This window comes from Lethenteron reissneri, chromosome 37 (assembly GCF_015708825.2).
Source record: "Lethenteron reissneri isolate LAM-NWPU_2019-01 chromosome 37, ASM1570882v1, whole genome shotgun sequence".
NCBI classification, from domain to species: Eukaryota; Metazoa; Chordata; class Hyperoartia; order Petromyzontiformes; family Petromyzontidae; genus Lethenteron; species Lethenteron reissneri.
In genome coordinates, this window is record NC_083815.1 from 7,689,069 (window position 1) to 7,708,788 (window position 19,720).

The 19,720-nt window shown below is 45.7% G+C and overlaps 1 protein-coding gene across 1 annotated transcript in view; it reads left to right on the plus strand.

The window, feature by feature from the left end:
- Positions 1-281: 281 nt before the first annotated feature.
- Positions 282-19,720, plus strand: part of LOC133351526 (leucine-rich repeat-containing G-protein coupled receptor 4-like) — a 94,248-nt gene continuing 74,809 nt past the window's right edge. The window contains 1 exon segment of the mRNA XM_061566808.1: positions 282-1,842. Within this exon segment, the coding sequence (XP_061422792.1) occupies positions 1,457-1,842 (386 nt within the window). The 5' untranslated portion in view covers positions 282-1,456.

The window sequence follows — 19,720 nt, forward strand, 5'->3', positions numbered from 1 at the left end:
GGGTGTAAGGGAGGGGCGGGTGGGTGGGTGTAAGAGAGGGGCGGGTGGGTGGGGGGGTGTAAGGGAGGGGCGGGCGGGTGGGTGGGGGGGTGTAAGGGAGGGGCGGGTGGGTGGGTGGGGGGGTGTAAGGGAGGGGCGGGTGGGTGGGTGGGGGGGTGTAAGGGAGGGGCGGGTGGGTGGGTGGGGGGGTGTAAGGGAGGGGCCGGCGCGCGCCTATGGGGTCGCGGTGACGTCACGCGGGGTAGGGGTGGTCGCGCGCTCGCGGCGCCTACAGCGCTCGCCCCACGGAGCGCGCAGTTCACACAGCCGCCTCCACCTCCTCCTCCACCTCCATCGCCTCCTCCTCCTCTACCTCCTCTGCCTCCTCCTCCACCACCGCCTCCTCCTCCCGCTGCGAGAGTCGAACCCCCCCGCCGCCTCCCTCAAGTCTTCTTCACGCGCGCAGCCTCTCACGACGACTACGACTTGCCGCCGCAGCTGCTGCTGCAGCTGTGATAGTGGTGGTAGTGATAGTGGTGGTAGCTTAGTTGTGTGGTGGTGGTGGTGGTAGCGCTGTTGTGTGTAGTGGTAGTGCTGTAGATGTGTTGTTGTGTGTAGTGGTAGTGCTGTAGATGTGTTGTTGTTGTGTGTAGTGGTAGTGCTGTAGATGTGTTGTTGTTGTGTGTAGTGGTAGTGCTGTAGATGTGTTGTTGTTGTGTGTAGTGGTAGTGCTGTAGATGTGTTGTTGTTGGCAGCTGCTGCTGTAGTTGCGCTACTTCGGCCGCGTTAGCTCCAGGGTCCCCGGCACGGTGGTAGTCACCGCGCTGGCGATTATTGACGGCGCCGTGGGGGTTGTAGTAGTGGCGGTGGTCTGATACGAGACAGAGACAAGAGAGACACAGACGAGAGAGACAAGAGACAGACAAGAGAGAGACAGAGACGGGAGACGCTGAAAGACTTCGCACGGCCGCAGTAGCAGCCACAGGTAGCAACACGCGCGCTACTGTACACACACCACCACTACTACTGTACACACACCACCACCACTACTGTATGCGACTCTGCGTTAGCTATTAACAAGTAACGCAGAACACTTTCACAGCAGCAACATTAACTATCACACACAGCGATTAGGACACACACAGACACACACAGACATTACGGCATCTAAACCCGTAGAATGTTGTGTCGGTGAGTTACAACTCTCCACTGTACGCAGAGTAACAAGCATCGATAAACTTAACACACCACGCGCCCCGTAACAACACAACAACAACACACACCAACAACACTCCGTAGTAGTAGTAGTTGTTGAGCTGGTACCAGGGCAGGTGCAGGTAGGGTTTGTTATCGAGAGTTAGGCCGGCATCTGAGTGTTATAGAGCAGCGAGTGGTGGTGTCCTAGGGCGGGTGTCGGTGTTTCTTGAGCCGTAGGTGGTGGTCCGCTGCTCTCGGGGTTTGTAGGTTACTGGGCAGCATGGGTCCACATCTGCTGCCTTGGCTGCTGCTCCTGCTACTGAGCCTCCACTGCCCTCTGCTGCTCTTCGCCATGGAGGCCCCAGCTGCTGCTGCTGCCCCAGCTGCTGCTGCTGCTGCTGCCCCAGCCCCAGCTGCTGCTGCTGCCCCCTTGGAGGCTGCCCCAGCTGCTGCTGCTGCCCCAGCTGCTGCTGCTGCCCCAGTTGCTGCTGCTGCTGTCCCAGCTGCCCCAGCTGCTGCTGCCCCAGCTGCTGCTGCTGCTGCTGCCCCCTGCCCCGGGCCGTGCCGCTGCGACAGCGGCGAGCCGGGGGGGCAGCTTCGCCTCGACTGCTCCGGGCTGGGGCTCACGGCCCTGCCCGCGTCAGTGGCGCAAGATGCCGTCTACCTGTGAGTACAACACCCTCTTGTTAGCATCACCACTACCAACACCACCACCAACACCACCACCAACACCACCACCAACACCACCACCAACATCATGAGTACAACACCCTCTTGTTAGCATCACCAACACCACCACCAACACCACCACCAACAACACCATGAGTAGAACACCCTCTTGTTAGTACAACTCACCAACAACACCACCAACACCACCACCAACATCATGAGTACAACACCCTCTTGTTAGCATCACCAACACCACCACCAACACCACCACCAACAACACCATGAGTAGAACACCCTCTTGTTAGTACAACTCACCAACAACACCAACACCACCAACACCACCACCAACAACAACACCACCATGAGTAGAACACCCTCTTGTTAGTACAACTCACCAACAACACCACCACCAACACCACCACCATGTGTACAACACCCTCTTGTTAGCACGACTCAACACCACCACCATGAGTAGAACACCCTCTTGTTAGCACGACTCAAAACCACCACCAACAACACCACTAACACCATGAGTACAACACCCTCTTGTTAGCACGACTCAACAACACCACCACCAACACCACCAACACCATGAGTAGAACACCCTCTTATTAGCACGACTCAACAACGCCACCACCACCGACATCACCACCAACACCATGAGTAGAACACCCTCTTGTTAGCACAACTCATCACCACCAACACCACCACCAACAACACCACCAACACCATGAGTAGAACACCCTCTTGTTAGCACGACTCACCACCACCAACACCACGTTGCGGGGAGAGTGGTGGTACCCTCACCCTCACCACCACCCTCACCAACACCACCACGTTGCTGGGTGAGTAAGTGGTAACCTCTACCCTATCTCCACCTGACCGCACATCATGGTTCCATGCATTGACCCATGATGATGGGCACTATCCTCTGTTACCCACCCCCTAACCCTTACCCACAACGGCATGGGCTACCTGCCTGCGAGTGTTGTTGATGATGATTTGGGGGGTCAGGGGCAGTAATCCTCGCAATGGAATCGGTTGTTGCTGGTCGTCTTGGGAACTCGTGATGCGATGTTCATGTCTGGTGCTGCTGGTGCTAACGCCGTAGAAGCCCTGTCGTCGGTTCAGTTGTGATTCTCAATTACGTCGGGGCTTCTTGCGTGAGCTGCTATATCAGGTGATACATGATGATGCTGATTAGTAGCACACCTGGTTTCGACTACCTGGTGGACTTCATGTGAGTGTCATCCATCTGTGTGCGTGGTGATTTATTGTGTGTACCGTGTGTATGGTATTGTATAGTGGGTGTGGGTGTCGTTGTACATGGCATGGGGCAGTGTGTGTTATACATGATTTCGTAATGTGTACTGTGTATGGTATTGTATAGTTTGTGTGCAGTGTGTGTGTGTGTTCATCGGGTTGCAATGTGTAATGTGGATGTTAAACATGGTTTTGTATTGTTCAGTCAACTTTGTGTGTGTGTGTAGGATGTGTATACTCTATAGTATTGTATAGTGTGTACATCATTGTGTATATGATGTTATACTGTGGTCACGACTCTTCCTGTTGTACGTGGTATTATGTGATACTTGATATAACTATTGTGTTACAGATATTATCGTGTATTCACTGTATTGTAGTAATACTACCTACATCACGTACTTTAATACACATTCAACCGTAACACGTGGGCACACACGCAATTATATGCCTCCAGTGCATATACATGTCTGCGTAAGTAATGGCTATGTTTATATTATGTAAATATACCACGATCATGGTACACATGTCATTGCAATAAGGTTTTACAGATACATGTGAGTTGTGTATATATTGTGTAGGTGAATATGCCCCCTTACATATTTTCGTACACGTGAGTTTCACATGTCATTGTGTTGTACACACACCACACAGACTGTAATAATTATGTATATTCACAGTGCGTTGTTAATTCAGTAATTTGCTCAGTGTGTGCGTGTGTGTGGGCACCCCAGCCTACGATGAGGGGTGTTGATTTAATGTTTTTTTTCTCGTGAACAAGGTTCGTGTACGTAGTGGGGAAATGTAAATGCCTTTAAAATACGTCTGGTTGTATGTCCTTATACAGTAGCGTATCACCGTCACCAATACTTGCCTGGCAGATTATTGAATTCGGCTCGACAATAAATGTCAATCATGTGATCGTAGCATTGTTATTAGTCATTACACACATCATCTCCGCCTTTGTTGACCTTACAATGTCCACATTGTGTACACGTGCACAGGTGCGTCCTCGTGACATTAACGAGCTGCCTGTATTGTTCCGCCCATTTATATTTTAATGATGACAAGCCATGCAGTAAATTAATAATTAAAGCGGAACATACACGGGCATAAATTGGAAAACACTCTTTTCACACCCAGCTTTGTGCATGCAGCTAACCAAATAATAGACAGCTGTGTTTTTTTTGTATTTTCCTGGATGAATTGTGGGGTAGTAATTGATGCACATTTGCCACTGAATAGGGAGGGGGGGAGGCTGTACAACATTAACCCAGTAGTAGCTGCTTGTAAGTCATGCAGCTAACATACAAGCTGCCCCCGGAGGGTTTTCAGATCTGACCGCAAGCCCCGCATGCACGCACGGTCTAATTTAAAGCAGAATATTTTTTTTCATTTTGTACTCTCGCTGTGCCGAATTTGAATGTTTATTGGCCCAGCGTTTTGCAAGTCCTCGAGCGAATGGCCTACTCAAAAGTCAAAATCAGCCCCATTTAAGTCTGTACTTTACGTCTTGTTTTACAGCGATGCAGAAAAATGCCAACACAAGTTAATCGGTGGCCTAGAGAATGGGAAATCTGACAATGCAACGTGTTTTGAGGGCATTTTGTAAGGGGTAAGAAGACGAACGGCGATAAATGTTTCTCGTGCCACATTTTTATCTGATTTGTTTCTTACATTGGTCCTCATTGGCTACTATTCCTTTTGCAAACCTTCTGGAATGATTTTGCTGATATAACTCGGGGGAAGAATGTAAATATCACATTGAAAGTAGAAAACGAACTGATGTAAGGGGTGAGAAATAGATATGAATTATTTTTGTACTTAGAGAAAAATATGATTTTTGCAGTAGTGTGTGTGTGTGTTTCCTAGCGTGTGCAAGGTTTTACCTTGTGTATGCATGCACTGTATTGTGTACAAATCGAGAAATCCGTTTGCCAAGCTCTTGTGTTCACACCCAGTTGTGCATGCATGCTGTGAGAATTAAAAGAACACTGGCCAGCTCTTTAAATGCTAATGCAGTTGAGTTGAAATTCGTCCGTGTTGTTGCTGTGCAGTGGGAATTGCTTTGGCTTGCTGTCAAAGCCAGCCTTTCAACAAAGTAAAAAAATAAAGATTGAATAAAATTCATAACAAGAACAAATTCTGGCCTTCAACAGAATTAATCCCTATCGTTGCCTTCTATGCATTGTTAACCCGAGATAGAACATCGTGCACATTTATAGATCGTGCTTTCAGTCAATAACTTGCTGAGGGGTTGGAGAAAAAAGCATGTCTAATGGATTCACATCACTCTGCAATAACGGCGTAACATATCAATGCACTGCCTGTACTATGTGTCATATTAAGAACCAGCACTTGTCAGAGTGTGACAAGTTGACCCGCATTGGGCCGTATTCAATTCTCGCAGGTCCTGCCATCAATATGCGTGCGAGTGATGGCACGGACGGTTCATCACAGTGAATCGGCCATTAGCATTGATTTTTTTTTTATTGCTACCGCTAACATTCTTCGTCTATTTTCATTACTGCTAGACGTTGCCAAGTTCAGAATTTCACATTTATCTTGCAACAAAGGCTATGTATGAGCTTATTTGTGAGACAGCGACATCTGGAACTTGTGTTTTAAAGAAGAATATGCTTTTCATTGTTTTGATCCTGGCAAAAAAGTGTCCCATGGATATTATGTTAAAAGATAGCATTGTAGGTTGCCCATGAATCGGCATATAATTGCATTGCTTTATTTCAAAGTTAAATTAGGTACGTGTCTTGTTTTAATTCAATCGCATTTAGTTTTTTCCCCCCATCAACATTGTAACTTTTACACATTTTACATCCACATACGTGATCAGTTGGTGAGTGGAATGGTGGCACAGTGGTTTGTGCTCTACACTATGAACCTAGAAACCTGGGTTTGATTCCCAGCCACAGAATAAGTCAGTGTGGCGAGTGTCTGGTCCCCTTCACCAAGCCGCATGAACCAGTGGTGAAGTATGATCAAACATCCCCATGACTTTATGCTTTGTGTGGAGGCCTTTATTTAGTAGTGGGTTGACAAATGGCTGTATATTACAATTGTTATTCTTTCCCAGTTTATGTTTTATGCGTATATGTACACGTGCTGGTCTGTTGTGCACATGTTGCTCAAATTACACTATAAATCGGCCCAGTGAAATTGCTCACCCCATTGAGAGCATGGATAACCAGCCCAGATTTCCTGCTGTCTGTTGCACACATTTGCAGACTGTCTACAGTGTCTGGTGAACCCTGTCTGGTGAGAGTCCTGGGGGTGTTCATACATCCTGCCTTTACCTTTGTAAAGTGTGGGGCATTGCTATGCATAGGTACGCTGGGAGGACCCACTGATTTAGTGAGTGCTCCCAATTCATAAAACAAATCGAGCACCGTTTCACAAGCCTGTTTAGCAACCTTTACGAATTCTTGCGTACATCTGCTCGGCACAGGCGTCCGTATTGTGCGCGTTTGCGTACAAGAAAAGTATCGTGTTTGGAAAATCTGCCTCATTTAGCAGGCAGGGTGGATAAATGTCAGTTTTTGAGATACTTTACAGGAGTTTGTTCCTGACATGAGCACACAATGGAGTCCTCTTATTGCCAACAGTGGCATGAAGACTTCATTGTCTGAAGGCAGCAAATTGCCGTGACGTCTCCTGTAAAGAACAGCATATTTTTTCGGAGTCTGCTGTCTGTTTTGGCTTAAAAATGGGTTTCCAACAGAAATTACTGTATTTAACTCCTATTGAGGTGACTGTTTGACCTAGCTTTTGCACAGAACTCATAACCAGTCTTTTTATTATTTTCTAAAACAGTGTTCAGACTCACACGTGGAAAATAATGAGTCTCCTGTCATTTTCCAGATGGCCCTTGTCTGGTTTGGCATTGTAATTGAATGATTGATCGTTTTTCCTAAAGTTCACTATCTGTATTCGACACTCTTTAAAGTCCAGAGTGGCTTTTTGTTCTGTGCTGTTCATCAACTGAGCTTCAGAAACGCATTTGAACTGTTCACAAATTGTAATTAGTGTCCGCTTCTTGTGTGCCTGGACTTATACCCCCTCCTCCCTTTCTTGTTGTGTTTCGTTACAGAATTGTTTTTGTTTTCAGTCTAAACGGTTTTTTTGTTGCTGCACTTAAACATTGTCCGGTGTGGCTGTTGCCAGTGTTATTTCCATTTATAGTCATATGTAAGTGCGCTAAGAGAATGGGCCTCAGTGCTCCATTGTTCTATGTATCTCTTACCACCGTTATAGTCTGTACACCACGCAGAGAAAGCCACATTTGGGAAACATTTTCCATGCGGGTGGGAATTGATGTGTTCGTGTGTGTGGTCAATAGGGGTTATTGTGGTCCTGTGCTTATGCAACTACTATTCACTCGCCTCCACAAGACATACCTGTCCAGAAACATTTTTGTAAGCGTGACTGTGCCACTTGCGCTGAATAGAGATTGACACCTGCAGTGTACAGCAGGTGAAATGTGCGGGGTGTTTCCGCTCCTGTGAATGGTCTATTTGTACAGCCAGAGCAGAACTAAGCTCTGTGTGTACTTGTATGTGCGTGCATATCTATCTATCTAATACAATTGGGGAGCTGTGGCGTAGTGTTTTGTGCACTGCACGAACCTTGCGACTTGAGTTCAGTTCCCAGCCATGGCTATAACATCGGTGGCAAATATCTGATCTGGTTCTATTTGGGCGTCCCCTAGGTCGACTGAGCCATAACTGAGTAACTGGTGTGGTGTGTAAGCATCAGTTTTAGGGAGACAAACGAGGCCAAGCATGGTGTTGACCACACCACCCACGCATGTGCCATGCCAACCTTCATAGGAACAGCGGTGGCTTCGTGGTTTGTTCACAGTGCTATGATGGCTGCTTGCGATGTGGCCGAAACGTCGTGAGAATTATTTTATTATGTTTTATTTTTATTATTTTATTACTTCCCTTCTACGTGACTTTACCGAAAGAACCAAGAAGATGAATCCCTGCAGTCATGAAAGCTTTAAATCTAAATTTGGCAACTGGAGTTCAGTTACCAGCCATGGCTATGTGTGTATATACGTTGAACTTCTTTTGCACGGTATGTAGCCAACAATGCTAATCAGAGGTGCGGTAAGCGTTTAACATCAGCAGACAATGGAATCATTGCAGGTTCCCTAAGTTGACTTAACCTAAGATGAGCACCTGATGCTGCATTTTAACATCACCAACTTCGAGGTCAAAGGCGTAGTTTTCGGCCACACCACCTTCACGTGTGTTGTGCTGGACTTAATAGCAGCTCGCAAATAGCACTTGGACTATATGGGAGATCTATGTCTTGTGCAAGAAAATGTTTGCGTCGTACGCTGTCACTGTACTGCATTGTGTAATGTCATTTAACTCCATAACCTTTGTGTTGCTGTCTGATTAGTGGTAATTGCAGAAATATAATTCCTGTTTATAATTTGAATTTTTTTTTTCTGCTCACACCTTTGCAGCATAGCCACCATGTGTTACGGGCATTAAAAATATACCTGTGAAATGTTAACTACACGCAAAAGCATTTGCAGAAATACATGTAAACTGTGTTTTGATAACGAAATGCAAAGCAGCAGTGTTATACACACACACATACACAACTGTTCTATTAATATATTAAAATGTAAAAATATATTTGAAGGTGTACATGATTATTGTTCCATATGGCATGTCTCAAAGTTGTGTTTTGCAAAAGCTCTTGTGGTCATGAATTTAGTACAGGAATTGTTGGAAGAAATTCCGAACACAGACAAAATAAAATGCCCTGAAGGGTTTCCAGATTTTTTTTGCCAGGTACGTTAAATATACTGTGGTTTAATAAGTTAATCCAGTTAAATCCACATTCAAAATGTATTGTTTTCTTGCCCCCCCCCCCCCCGCAACTGCAAGCACCCAAGCAATGTTAAGCCAGTGCATATATTAAATTAAATGCCATTGATGGCTTAGACAAAATTAATTACACTTTTGAGCCAAAAATGCCCTTAACTTGGCACCCACAGTTCCTCTTTAAGCTACAGTTTCTCAACTGTCTCCAAATGTTATTTAGTCTAAATGTTTAACCAGAATATTTTATTTTTTAACAAACATATTTGAAGGCAAATCAGTAAGGTGACTATCGGGTAAAAGTCGGTGACTTTAAGGCAGAATTCGGCATGCGTATGAAGAGATGCCCAGCCTTAAATTATTTTTAAAACATTGTTGGGGCTGCCCGACGGAATACACAAATCTTGCCTTTTGGTGGCATTTGAAACATCCTTTTCTCCACAGCCAGAGTTGGACCTTGCCACCTTTTTAATGTGGTTAGCATTATATAACGGCAGATTGATATCCATCAGCGGGGTGGGTGTTCCCTTCCTGTGCACCATGATGACTGCTCTTCGAAATCCACGCAAATTGGAAACGTGCCAGAGATACAGAAACGCACGCTGCTGTGTACGTACGTATCCCAACTGCATTACAGATCGGTAACAGTAAATTGTTCTAAATTTATCGGCTTGGCGGTAAGGGGATTTTTTTTTGTTCTCCTAGTTTAAAATACCCTTTATGTGCCAGCCTCATTTTTAAAAACAGAATCTTTTCGCTACCGTTGCCAGGGTTGCCGTGCATTCTGCTCCGTGGTTTTTTTTCTCTTCACTTTTTTTCCCTTTCCTATCCCGGAGGGGCTTTGAAAGCAAATTAAGACTGTTTTCACGGGCTTAGCCGCCTTCGTCTGTGCTTCCCAGCGCCAAAAAAAGTCCCCGCTGCTCCATTAGTATGCAGTGGATGGGTACCGTGACCCCTTGGGATGTCTGAACACCCTGCCCCTACTCAAAGGCCTTGTGTCTCTGGTGCTGGCGGTGGGGTGTGGTGGCTGGGTCAGGGTGAGCGAGCGAGTGAGGTTGAGTGAGTGTCAGCTAGGTAAGGGTTATTTTTTTATTTTTTTGGCAAGGGGTTGCTTTGGGTCAGCGGGCGTGGGTGGGTGGGTTGGTTAGTGTGTGCGCGTGCGTGTAAGCCTGTGCGCGAGCGTGCGTGGGTGTGCACGCGTGTGGGTGGAAGGCAGCCCAGAGGGGGGCGCGGCTCCTGGCTCAGCATGTGCGCACCGCTCTTAACGAGGCAAGCAGCGGGGATAATTAGAGAGCGCCGGAGCCCCCAGGCATCCCCGGTCGCTGACTGACAGCTCGCTTGGCCCAGTGCGGTCCACTCGCAGCGGGCAGCCCTAATGGGGTCTTTTGTCGGGAGAGGAAAATCCTTTCAGTCTGCCAGCGGGCCTGGCGGGCTTCCCCCTGATGAAAATGTTAATGTCTGAGTGTCGCTTTTAATTGCTGCTTAACCCCCTTTTACTGTAAAGTTGCTGCGAGAGATGCTCCAGTGGCGGAGGCCTTTTAACAAATTCTCCTTTCGGGCCAAGCCAGGATTTTGTCCCGCCGTGCTAAGACTTAGCTGCGGCCGCAGTGGCAGTGGAGAATGGCCCCAGATACTCCACTGCAGACGCCGGCTGAGCGCCAATGCCGAGGGAGGATGTACCAAAGTGCAGCGTGCGCCCGTCCATAAATGTGAACCGCCGCCGCTGGGGCCCGCTGGGTTAAACATCAGCCCGATGGCCGGCTCGAGCACCGTTTGCGGCCTTGCTGGCATCACGAGAGAGGGCCCTGTTAATCATTTGACCACTTGGTCCAGCTGCTTGTGGATTTGCACCCCTCTGTGTGTTTTTGCTTTGGCTTACCCGTCCATTGGCTCTGCGTGCTTATGTATTCTGCTGATAACCAAAGGCCACGCAACTTGATTTTTTTTCTCAGAGCTCGATTTTTACGTTTTAAACCACCCTTGCCTTTTTTTTCTCATTGCCAGCAAGTTTTAGTTCTGTTGTAAAATAAATTTATCGATTGCGCTTGTCAGTTTACTTCTCCATTTATCATTGTGGTCAACGAATGTGAAAATTTAACACGTATTCTTTCGCGACCAATATCATCCATAATACAGGGTTTGTTGTTGCTGCTATTGACTTTAAACAAAACTTCACAGTGATTATTACCACTGCCCCTAGTTAACCCACGATTGGACATCGTGCACATTTATATATTTCTAGTTAACTCTGGTTATCTTGAAAAATATGGAAAATATAGAGAAATGACAGACATTATGACAATCCACATTTACGACGTATGAGTATTGATCCATCGTGCCACGATGAATCGATTTATGGTGCAGAAACTTGATTTATGAACACGTGGAGATTTCCTTATTCTCAAGTGTTATTTGTGGACGTTTATCTATTAAGCCCCTTTAAATAAGGCTGATAAATGGTGAAGGACTGGTAAGTGGTGTTTTTACTGTTTGTACTGTCTTTGGGAAAATAGGGTCCAATTTTACGACGATCCGATTTACGAAGGGGTTATACAGCTCTTTGTCAGAAGCAACTTGGCCATACACGACAGCTCAACGAAGTGGCTTATTACATGGAAATTTATAGCAGCCAAATACTCTAAACGCATGTTTTATCTAAAAGGGAAAAAGCGGAGAAAAATCCATGCGACCACGGGGAGAACATGCAAATTCCAAATATAGAGACGCCAGGCTCTGGATTGAATGCATGACCTCCGAGGTATAACACTATTATCATGAGCGAGAAACCCAGTTGGCGATCCTTTGTTTTCTTTTGGTTTTTCCCTTCTCCCCCCCCCTTGCCTTTATTTTGTCCAACCCCCGCTTATAATCGCTTAAACCCACTTTAATATGGACAGTGCGACAGAAAGGAAATCGATGCCCTAAGCGCATTTCACACAGTGCAGCTCGGCACACAGCCAAACGTCCCAGCAGCCTTAATGTGTCAGCAACATGCTCTCTCCGCCTTTTAAAATATGACAACATTTGCTGATACTCGTTTAGGTGTAAATACTCGCCACGCAAGCTCCATGCCAAAGTATACGATATAATTACTAGGCCTGCAATGAATCGCCTCCACCTTTGCGCTTTGATGAACTCGTACGATTCGCAGTTGTCAATTGATTCAAGGATCGATTCATTGACTTAACTTTGTTGTAAATGCAGCTGATTGGGTGATATAATTACATTTAACATAAGAATTCGCAATAATTGAATCTTACACTTTACATGCACAATTTGATGCATGCATCATGAGCAATAAGACTACATAAACATGCGTCGTTACATGCCAAATTATATTTACAGCATACCGATACTGTATTGTGGATGCTATTGGCCTCACTGGAGGCTCATCTGCCTTTGGTCGAAGAAGATAGGTGTTTCAGACAGGAGTAATGTCTCTTAGTGTACACTGGAGAGCTGGATATTAAGTAACTAGAGTAAGAAGGTTCTCACCTTTTAAATACAAATGCCTATTGAGGATTCTTGGGAAATTCATGGTGGACGAGGTAAGCACCTCGATGGTTTGGAATAGAGCGTGGAAAGATGTGGGGAGGTTGCGATGGGTGGGACACGTGCCCTGGGTTCAAGGGGGGCGAGTCTTCCAAGACGGGCAATGGAGCGGTATCCAGAGTTCAGCGACTTATAGAGGAGACCTACAGCGAGGTGGTTGGATACTCTGAAGAGCAGACTTTGGAGGTTGAGCATCCGACTACAGAACCTTGTAAAAGGTAAAGAAGTGATGTTGAGGTGTGGTGGCACCAGTGGAATTAGTAGTGACGCCCTCTTGACCTTGGCTTGTGCCAAAATGCCACAGAGCATCATGTGGCCTTATAATAAATGCTTCCTATACCAGCATGAGATTTCTATTACTCCTTGCAGCTAAGCACAGCGTTTAGAGTTTCACTGTTTTATATGTCAGGTGCACAGCCATGGAACATTCAGAGTTAAGCCAACTAATGTTTTAGGACGCAGTTAATAAAACATATAGCCTACCTGCTACCAGAACCTAAAAATCAATACGTTATTTTTAAAGGCGAGAACGTGGCAGAAATTCAAGCACATAAAGCCGTATTCATTACACTTTCAAAGCGATTTTGACATTAATCTTTTCCGTTTCGCCTCTTTAATATTCAACAGTAGTGTGGCTTTCGTGTAACAATTATGTTGTGTATATATACACGGTGTGTTACAGGCAGTATTGAGAATGTCGGTAGAGCACTGCGTGATGAAGCTGGTGACCTGAGTTTGATATTTGGCCACAGCTAACAATGTGGCAAGTGATTCCTGAATCCGACCAGGACACCTGCCGCACTGATAAAGTTTGCCCCACATGACCACCATGGCATGTGAGAGGCCTTCATCCAACACTGGGCACAATGTGTTTTACACAGCCTCTATGCGCAAACAACTGTATATTCTGCTGTTGAAACCCAGAACAACAAAAAAATGTTATACCCTCTCAAAATTCTTTTATACAGACACCTTCTTAGGTGTAAAAAAATAAACGAATGTTACGTTTACGGCAACTTGACTTGTGTTCTCTGTCGAGTTCCCTTATAGGTCATCGCCATTACGATCCAGTTTTTTTACCCCCACCCTACAAAAAGGATCTGAAAAATAAACAGTGTCAATTTGGCACTCCTCCCCTCCGCCTCCCGACAGAAACTGGAGAGGCCGGGGGGGTGGGGGGTGTCGCAGCGCCGAGGGGGTTTTGTTTTGATTCGGCGGAGCGCTCGCCGGAACGGGCAAACGTTACTGTGAGCGGCGCGCGCCGCACCAACATAGGGGCCGGACGCACGCTCACTCACGGTGGCCTCGCGTCGGCACCCCGTTCCAGTATGTTTCATCTTCGCAGACGACTTTTCAACAAACCGTCATTAAGCCCAACATCGTGACGTTTTTTGGCTTGGCACTTTGCATGCGAGTTATTTTTGCGTTTTCGAAGGGGAGTGAGTTTGCGTTCAGAAAAATGTTTTGTTTCTGGTAACATTTGTATTCGTTCAGATATAGGTTTAGAAACATTGCTATGAAAATACATTGATGTGGCTTGTGATTGGGTATATAATGATTCACCACCACCCTCCAACCGTCAATTAATGAACAGTCTCGATTAAGAATTGCAATTAAATTCAAGAATCAGCTTTTTTTGTATCGTGTTACTATTAACTTTATTTTTCTAATTTTTAAAAATCTTATTTAAACGCTGGATTGTAATCTCATTTGCAAAGGCTACGTTTGCCTGAATGCAAACTCTTTGTTTTATATAATTCACATCATGAATTATATTTAAATTTTTCTTGCCTGCAGGATTCATTTCATGTATTGCATCGTTGCATGCCAACGAATACATTATAAGGTCGTACTCGTTACACATAAAGTGCTTGCCACAAATGAACCACAATACCTTACTGATCTCGTCAAGAAACCTAAACAATCACGTGAACTCCAGTCATCCTCGCAGCGGATTTTGGTAAGCCATCGAACAAAGATGTTCACTGCATCGTACGCGTTCAGATGCACTTCTGCGGCCGTCTGGAACGCTCTTCCTTCCGATATTAGGAAGCCACTGGAGCTATGCACTTTTAAATCTAGATTGAAAAGAATTTCTTTAGAACTGCTTTTTGTGTTTAGTTTGTCCTTCCCCCGCATCTCCAATTAGCACGGTTGGCTATCTATGGTGCGAAAGAAGTTTAACATACATACTTGTTTTCATAGATAGATTATGGAGCTAGCGTCACATATCATTACATTGTTATTGCTGTTGTATCTGGCAGAGTGGTGCTGTGGCAGAGGTGCCCATCTCGCAGAGAGGTCGTGAGCTGAAATCCCAGTTAGGGGTTGACTCAGCCCATCATCCCCATGTGTTTGAGGGCTGCAATTAGTCCAATGAAGACCTGGAAATTGGCCCAACCAATGGCTGACACAGCTCACAAGGGGTGTGGCCATGCCTGTGATTGACACCTCTAAGTGGACAATTGATAATCGTGTAGGAGGGCCTGCGGCCCCAAGGTTGAGGTCCTGTAAATAAACTTTGTAAACGACAAATCTAATCGAAATGAGCTTTTGGTAATCATTAAATATATAAAGTTACTTGTCAATCTACTGCTGGACGTAGGCCTTTTTGGTAATGAGGGTTGTTTTACCATACTTCTACATTTGTTGAGTAGTTCCGACGGACGTACTCGGAGACGGAGGTGAGTTAGGGGCTTCCGCCAGGGTTTATTAACACATATCACTATCCCAGGGTCCCTCTTACCCCTTCTACTATCCCCGTTCCTCCAGTGACCCCGCTTAAGTCACGGGGTCTCCCTTAAATACCCTAGGAGGGGTGACGTCACGTGCACTGCCCAGCGCGTGCGACCCCACGTCCCGTGATGCCACCGCACCGGACAGCGCACACGACGCCACCACTCCCCTCTACTCCTCTACACATTTATAATCAACGTGCGTTTAGAGTATTTGGCTGCTATACATTTCCACACAATAAGCCACTGCATTGAGATATAATTTGTGGCTAGGTTGCTTCTGAAAAAGAACCATATAGCTCAGTGGGCCTTTCCCGGTAGAATAAAAAAAACTTTGCGTTCAGTCGATGTGGATTTATGAAGGAGTAGGACAAGTCCATGATCGGTGTGGATATCAGTCGTCTCTGATGTTAGCCATGGTCAAGAAACGTAATTCACGTCGCTGGGTACGTAATGCGATGCACTCACAAATGTCCTACCGCTCCTCCCCACCCATTTACAAGAACATAATGAAATTCGGTGTTTGACCTTGTCATACCATAGGCACTTAACGTTGCATCTGTTTGAAGTCGATTACAACACTCATGATATACATGCATGTGGTAATTGAGTATTTACGGTTAGTGGCACAGAGGTTGGCGTACTGCGCTGTGAGCCTGCAGACCTGAGTTCAGTTTCTGGACATGGCAAACATCATTGCTGAGTTATACCTGTACCATTACTGATGGCCCACTTTCCAAATCGCATTGACCAGTGTGGTGAAGTATGGTCAAAACCATCACCCATGACCGACTTTGCATGGGGACGCCTTCATCCGGCAGTGGTGAAATTTGAGCTAAGAATACACTCCACTCTTGCCTACTTCAGCATTTTTTTCTTGCTGTGGTTGTTCCATCTGATGAAGATTGCTTGTGTTGCGATCGAAACGTCGTGATTCATTTTATTTTATTTCTACCTACGTGACTTTACCGAAAGAACCAAACAGTATGGATTCCTGCAGTCACGAAAGCTTCAAATCAAGATTCACTCCTATATTGTCAACATCAGTAACGGTGCATTGATCCATTGGATTTGTTTGCACAAGAGGAAGGTAAATTGTTTACATTTTTCTATAAATAATATTGCAATAAATTATTGATCTTGAGCGCTTCTTAACTCCATAAAAACCCGATGTAATACATGCCCTGCGCAGCGGTAGTGGCGCCCCACTTAAACAATGATGCACTGGGGTTCAATGTAAGTCTCATAGTTTGGTTTCTGCCTTGCAGGATTACTTGAGAGGATTTTTACGTCATGCTTGTTGTTTTGAGCAACTAATGTTTCTCTTGAAGAGGGATAACACCAAGCTGTACAAGCTCCACGCATGTCGTTTATTTTCACTGGCGTATTATTTCCATACAGCATTGCGTCTGTATTTTTTTCGCATGCCTAAAATTCATAACAGTCCCGTAAACTGCCTCGAAGGGTGCTGCTGAAAAAAATAAACCACCTCCTATCGAGTCTGTGTGTGTTTTTAAAATGTGACTATCTGCATATAAAATAAACAACCTTGTTCATGAATACATTTTCAGGTGTCTGCAGAATTCCTGCACTCAGACGCACACGCACACTGACATACACATCTCGGTGCAGGGAAACAATTCATCCCCGTTCAAAAATATCGTCCCCAGGATTCTTTCCGGGGGTTTCAAGTGGCACTTCTCTCCTTTCAATTTGGCTTAATTAATTTTCCAAGTCACCCGATCTTGCCCACTTGCATGAGACGACACGGGGAAGTCAGCTGCAAGCGACCGCTTGGGCCCGTGTGCGTGCGAGGCCCCTCTTCGCGATGGATATAACTCCCGACCGCACGAAAAACCACCCCCCGACAGGAATTGAAGAGACGATGTGGCTTGTGCACATCCTGTGCAGTAATTGCCCTGTTACAAGTTATTTTTGGCAATAGGATTAGCCACAGCGGAGCCGGCCTTCCTGCCTCCCGTCTGTTTTATTTGGGTGCCGCGGCGAAATGGCGGGAGGGAGGGCCTCTTCTCTTCATTGGGGTCCTGGATCGTTCCGCAAACTGCCGCTGGCAGCATTGTGATATGCTAGTGCCTCCTCTTCTAGCCTGATTAATGCAATTTTTTGTGGGTCTCATGGCAAGCCCACATAGCCCGCAAGGTGGGGAGGTAATTTTTTTTATCTCCGCGCAAAATGCACGGGAAGCACGGGCAGCAAGTTTTTGGTTCGACTTTGATCAGTGGTGCCACGATGGTGAGATGTTAACTACCTTGCCTGGTATGCAGGAGGTCTTGGTTTCGATTCCCACCCTGACGCTTGTATTTTTGAAGTTTGCATGTTCTTCCCGTGGTCGCGTGTATTTTTCTCCGGGTCCTCCGTTTCTCCTCCACATTTAAAATCACATGCATTTCGAGTATTTGGCTACTGTTATACATTTCTACGTGATAAGCCACTTCGTTGAGATATCCATTTGTGGCCAGGTCATTTCTGAAAAAGAGCTGTATAGCTCAGTGGGCCTTAGCTGGTACAATAAAAATAGTATCAGCTTATATTGAAGAACGCAGATGATTTGATGTTAATTATGACGGTCATGTTAACACATCGAGTGACTGCATTCTTCAGTATCCAGACATGTCTTATGCATCAATGCCACCGTCCACGGGAGTATTCTTCGTCATCATATTTAGCATATTGACACCGGGCCTTGTATATACTGCATTGCCACCGTTGAAGTAGATAAATGATGCCACTATCCCAATGCAATTAATGCAGTGTGCCAATTAATGTTTTATTTTTCTATTTTAAATTATTTAGTCTTCTGTCGGTGAAGCACAGTACTGATCTCACCACAAACACCAAACAACTCTCATGAATCACAGCTTTATAACTACGGCATCACTTTTTGTTTGTGCTGGACATGTAAGGCTCATGAGTACGTTGTCGTTACAGAATGTAAGTTTGTATCCCTTGCTCTCTTGCCAGTGTTCGTTGTTGTCATGTTCTGATCTTTGTCTCAAGAATTCTCCTCGTATAGTAGCCATGTCAGATTTTCAAATTGAACTCCCATTTGTTTTCATGCATTTATCAGTGGATCTCCATGCATAATATAAACCCTCTCATATATTATTCAACAATAGTCTCAGTTTATGAGCTCAACATCTGTCAAACTGTTCATTACATGTGTAGTGTTTTAATTTATTCAAATCCACGCACTGACATGCATGCTGCTGTGTGATATGGGTCAGAAATGGCTTACAGTACATTGTGTCCTGTAGTCTGAGAGTATGCATGATCAGCAGGGGTTTAGCAGGAAGATGAATAGTCATACTCCAGGGTTGTGATTTAATGCAAGCATCTATTTATTTCTTTAAATTATGGTCAATGATAGTGCCTGTAGTGGTTGCAGGGATCATGTGAACCCTTCACATAGAACATTAATGTGATTCTTGAATCGCTGCATCTCGTCCATAATTATTGCTCTGTATTGGTCACAGGAGGATTGGGTGGCAAAGTGGTCCACGCAATTTGCCATGAACCCGGCAACGTGAGTTCAATTCCTGGCCGTGGTTAACAACGATCGGTGATATTCTAAACTTGACGGCTTCCCTCGCTTTGCCATCCCACATTGGCCAGGGTGGTGAAGTATGGTTAAACATCCACCCCCTCCATCACCGACATGGTCTGGAGGGTCCTTCATCCAGTGTGGATTGACAAATTTCTTTAAATTAACATTTTAATTTTATCATTACAGTATTGTTAAATTAATGGTGTTGAGTTTTTTTATGTTCACCCTATTTGCGACACTCCATTCATAAATACAGTACATCCAAAACCGGGCATGTCCCACCTCATATTTTAGATTCCCCATCTACGTGAAATGTAACACTGCCGTTCCAAAAATGGAATGCTCATGCGTAATATAACCACCTTTCATTGACCACCTCCACTTATATCAACCACACCTTGGGCTTGAGAAAATTTACAAACTTATGTCGCCACCTTCCACTGCACGAGACGCAACCAAAAAGTGGCTGCCTCTTGCAGCCTCTTGCAGCTGAACATTTTATCTAAACGGTTAAGTTATTGAGTTTGTGCTTTTCCGCTTATGGGGAAATGTAACTTGACAACGCCAGACGCGATGGGAGTACCGAACCTCTGGTCAGAGCCGTGACTTTTGCCGACTTCGCCGAACATCCCAGCAGCAGCAGCAGCGTTGCTTAAAAGTGAGCTTCCCCTGCACAGCGCGCGCGCGATGCGGAGGGGCATGACGCAACTCGCTCTCGCCTCCCTCGTGCACCCAGCCACCCGGCATTCCTGGGTGGCGCTTTCTCCTCGGGGCAGGCCGGACGTGCTGGGACTTGCACACCTCTCTGCCGCACCACCTCCGCCACTCCCACCCGCTCAGCACGTAGACGCACGCACAAACAAAAGACAAAGATCCCCCGTGTAGCCTTAACAGACTGTTGGGGC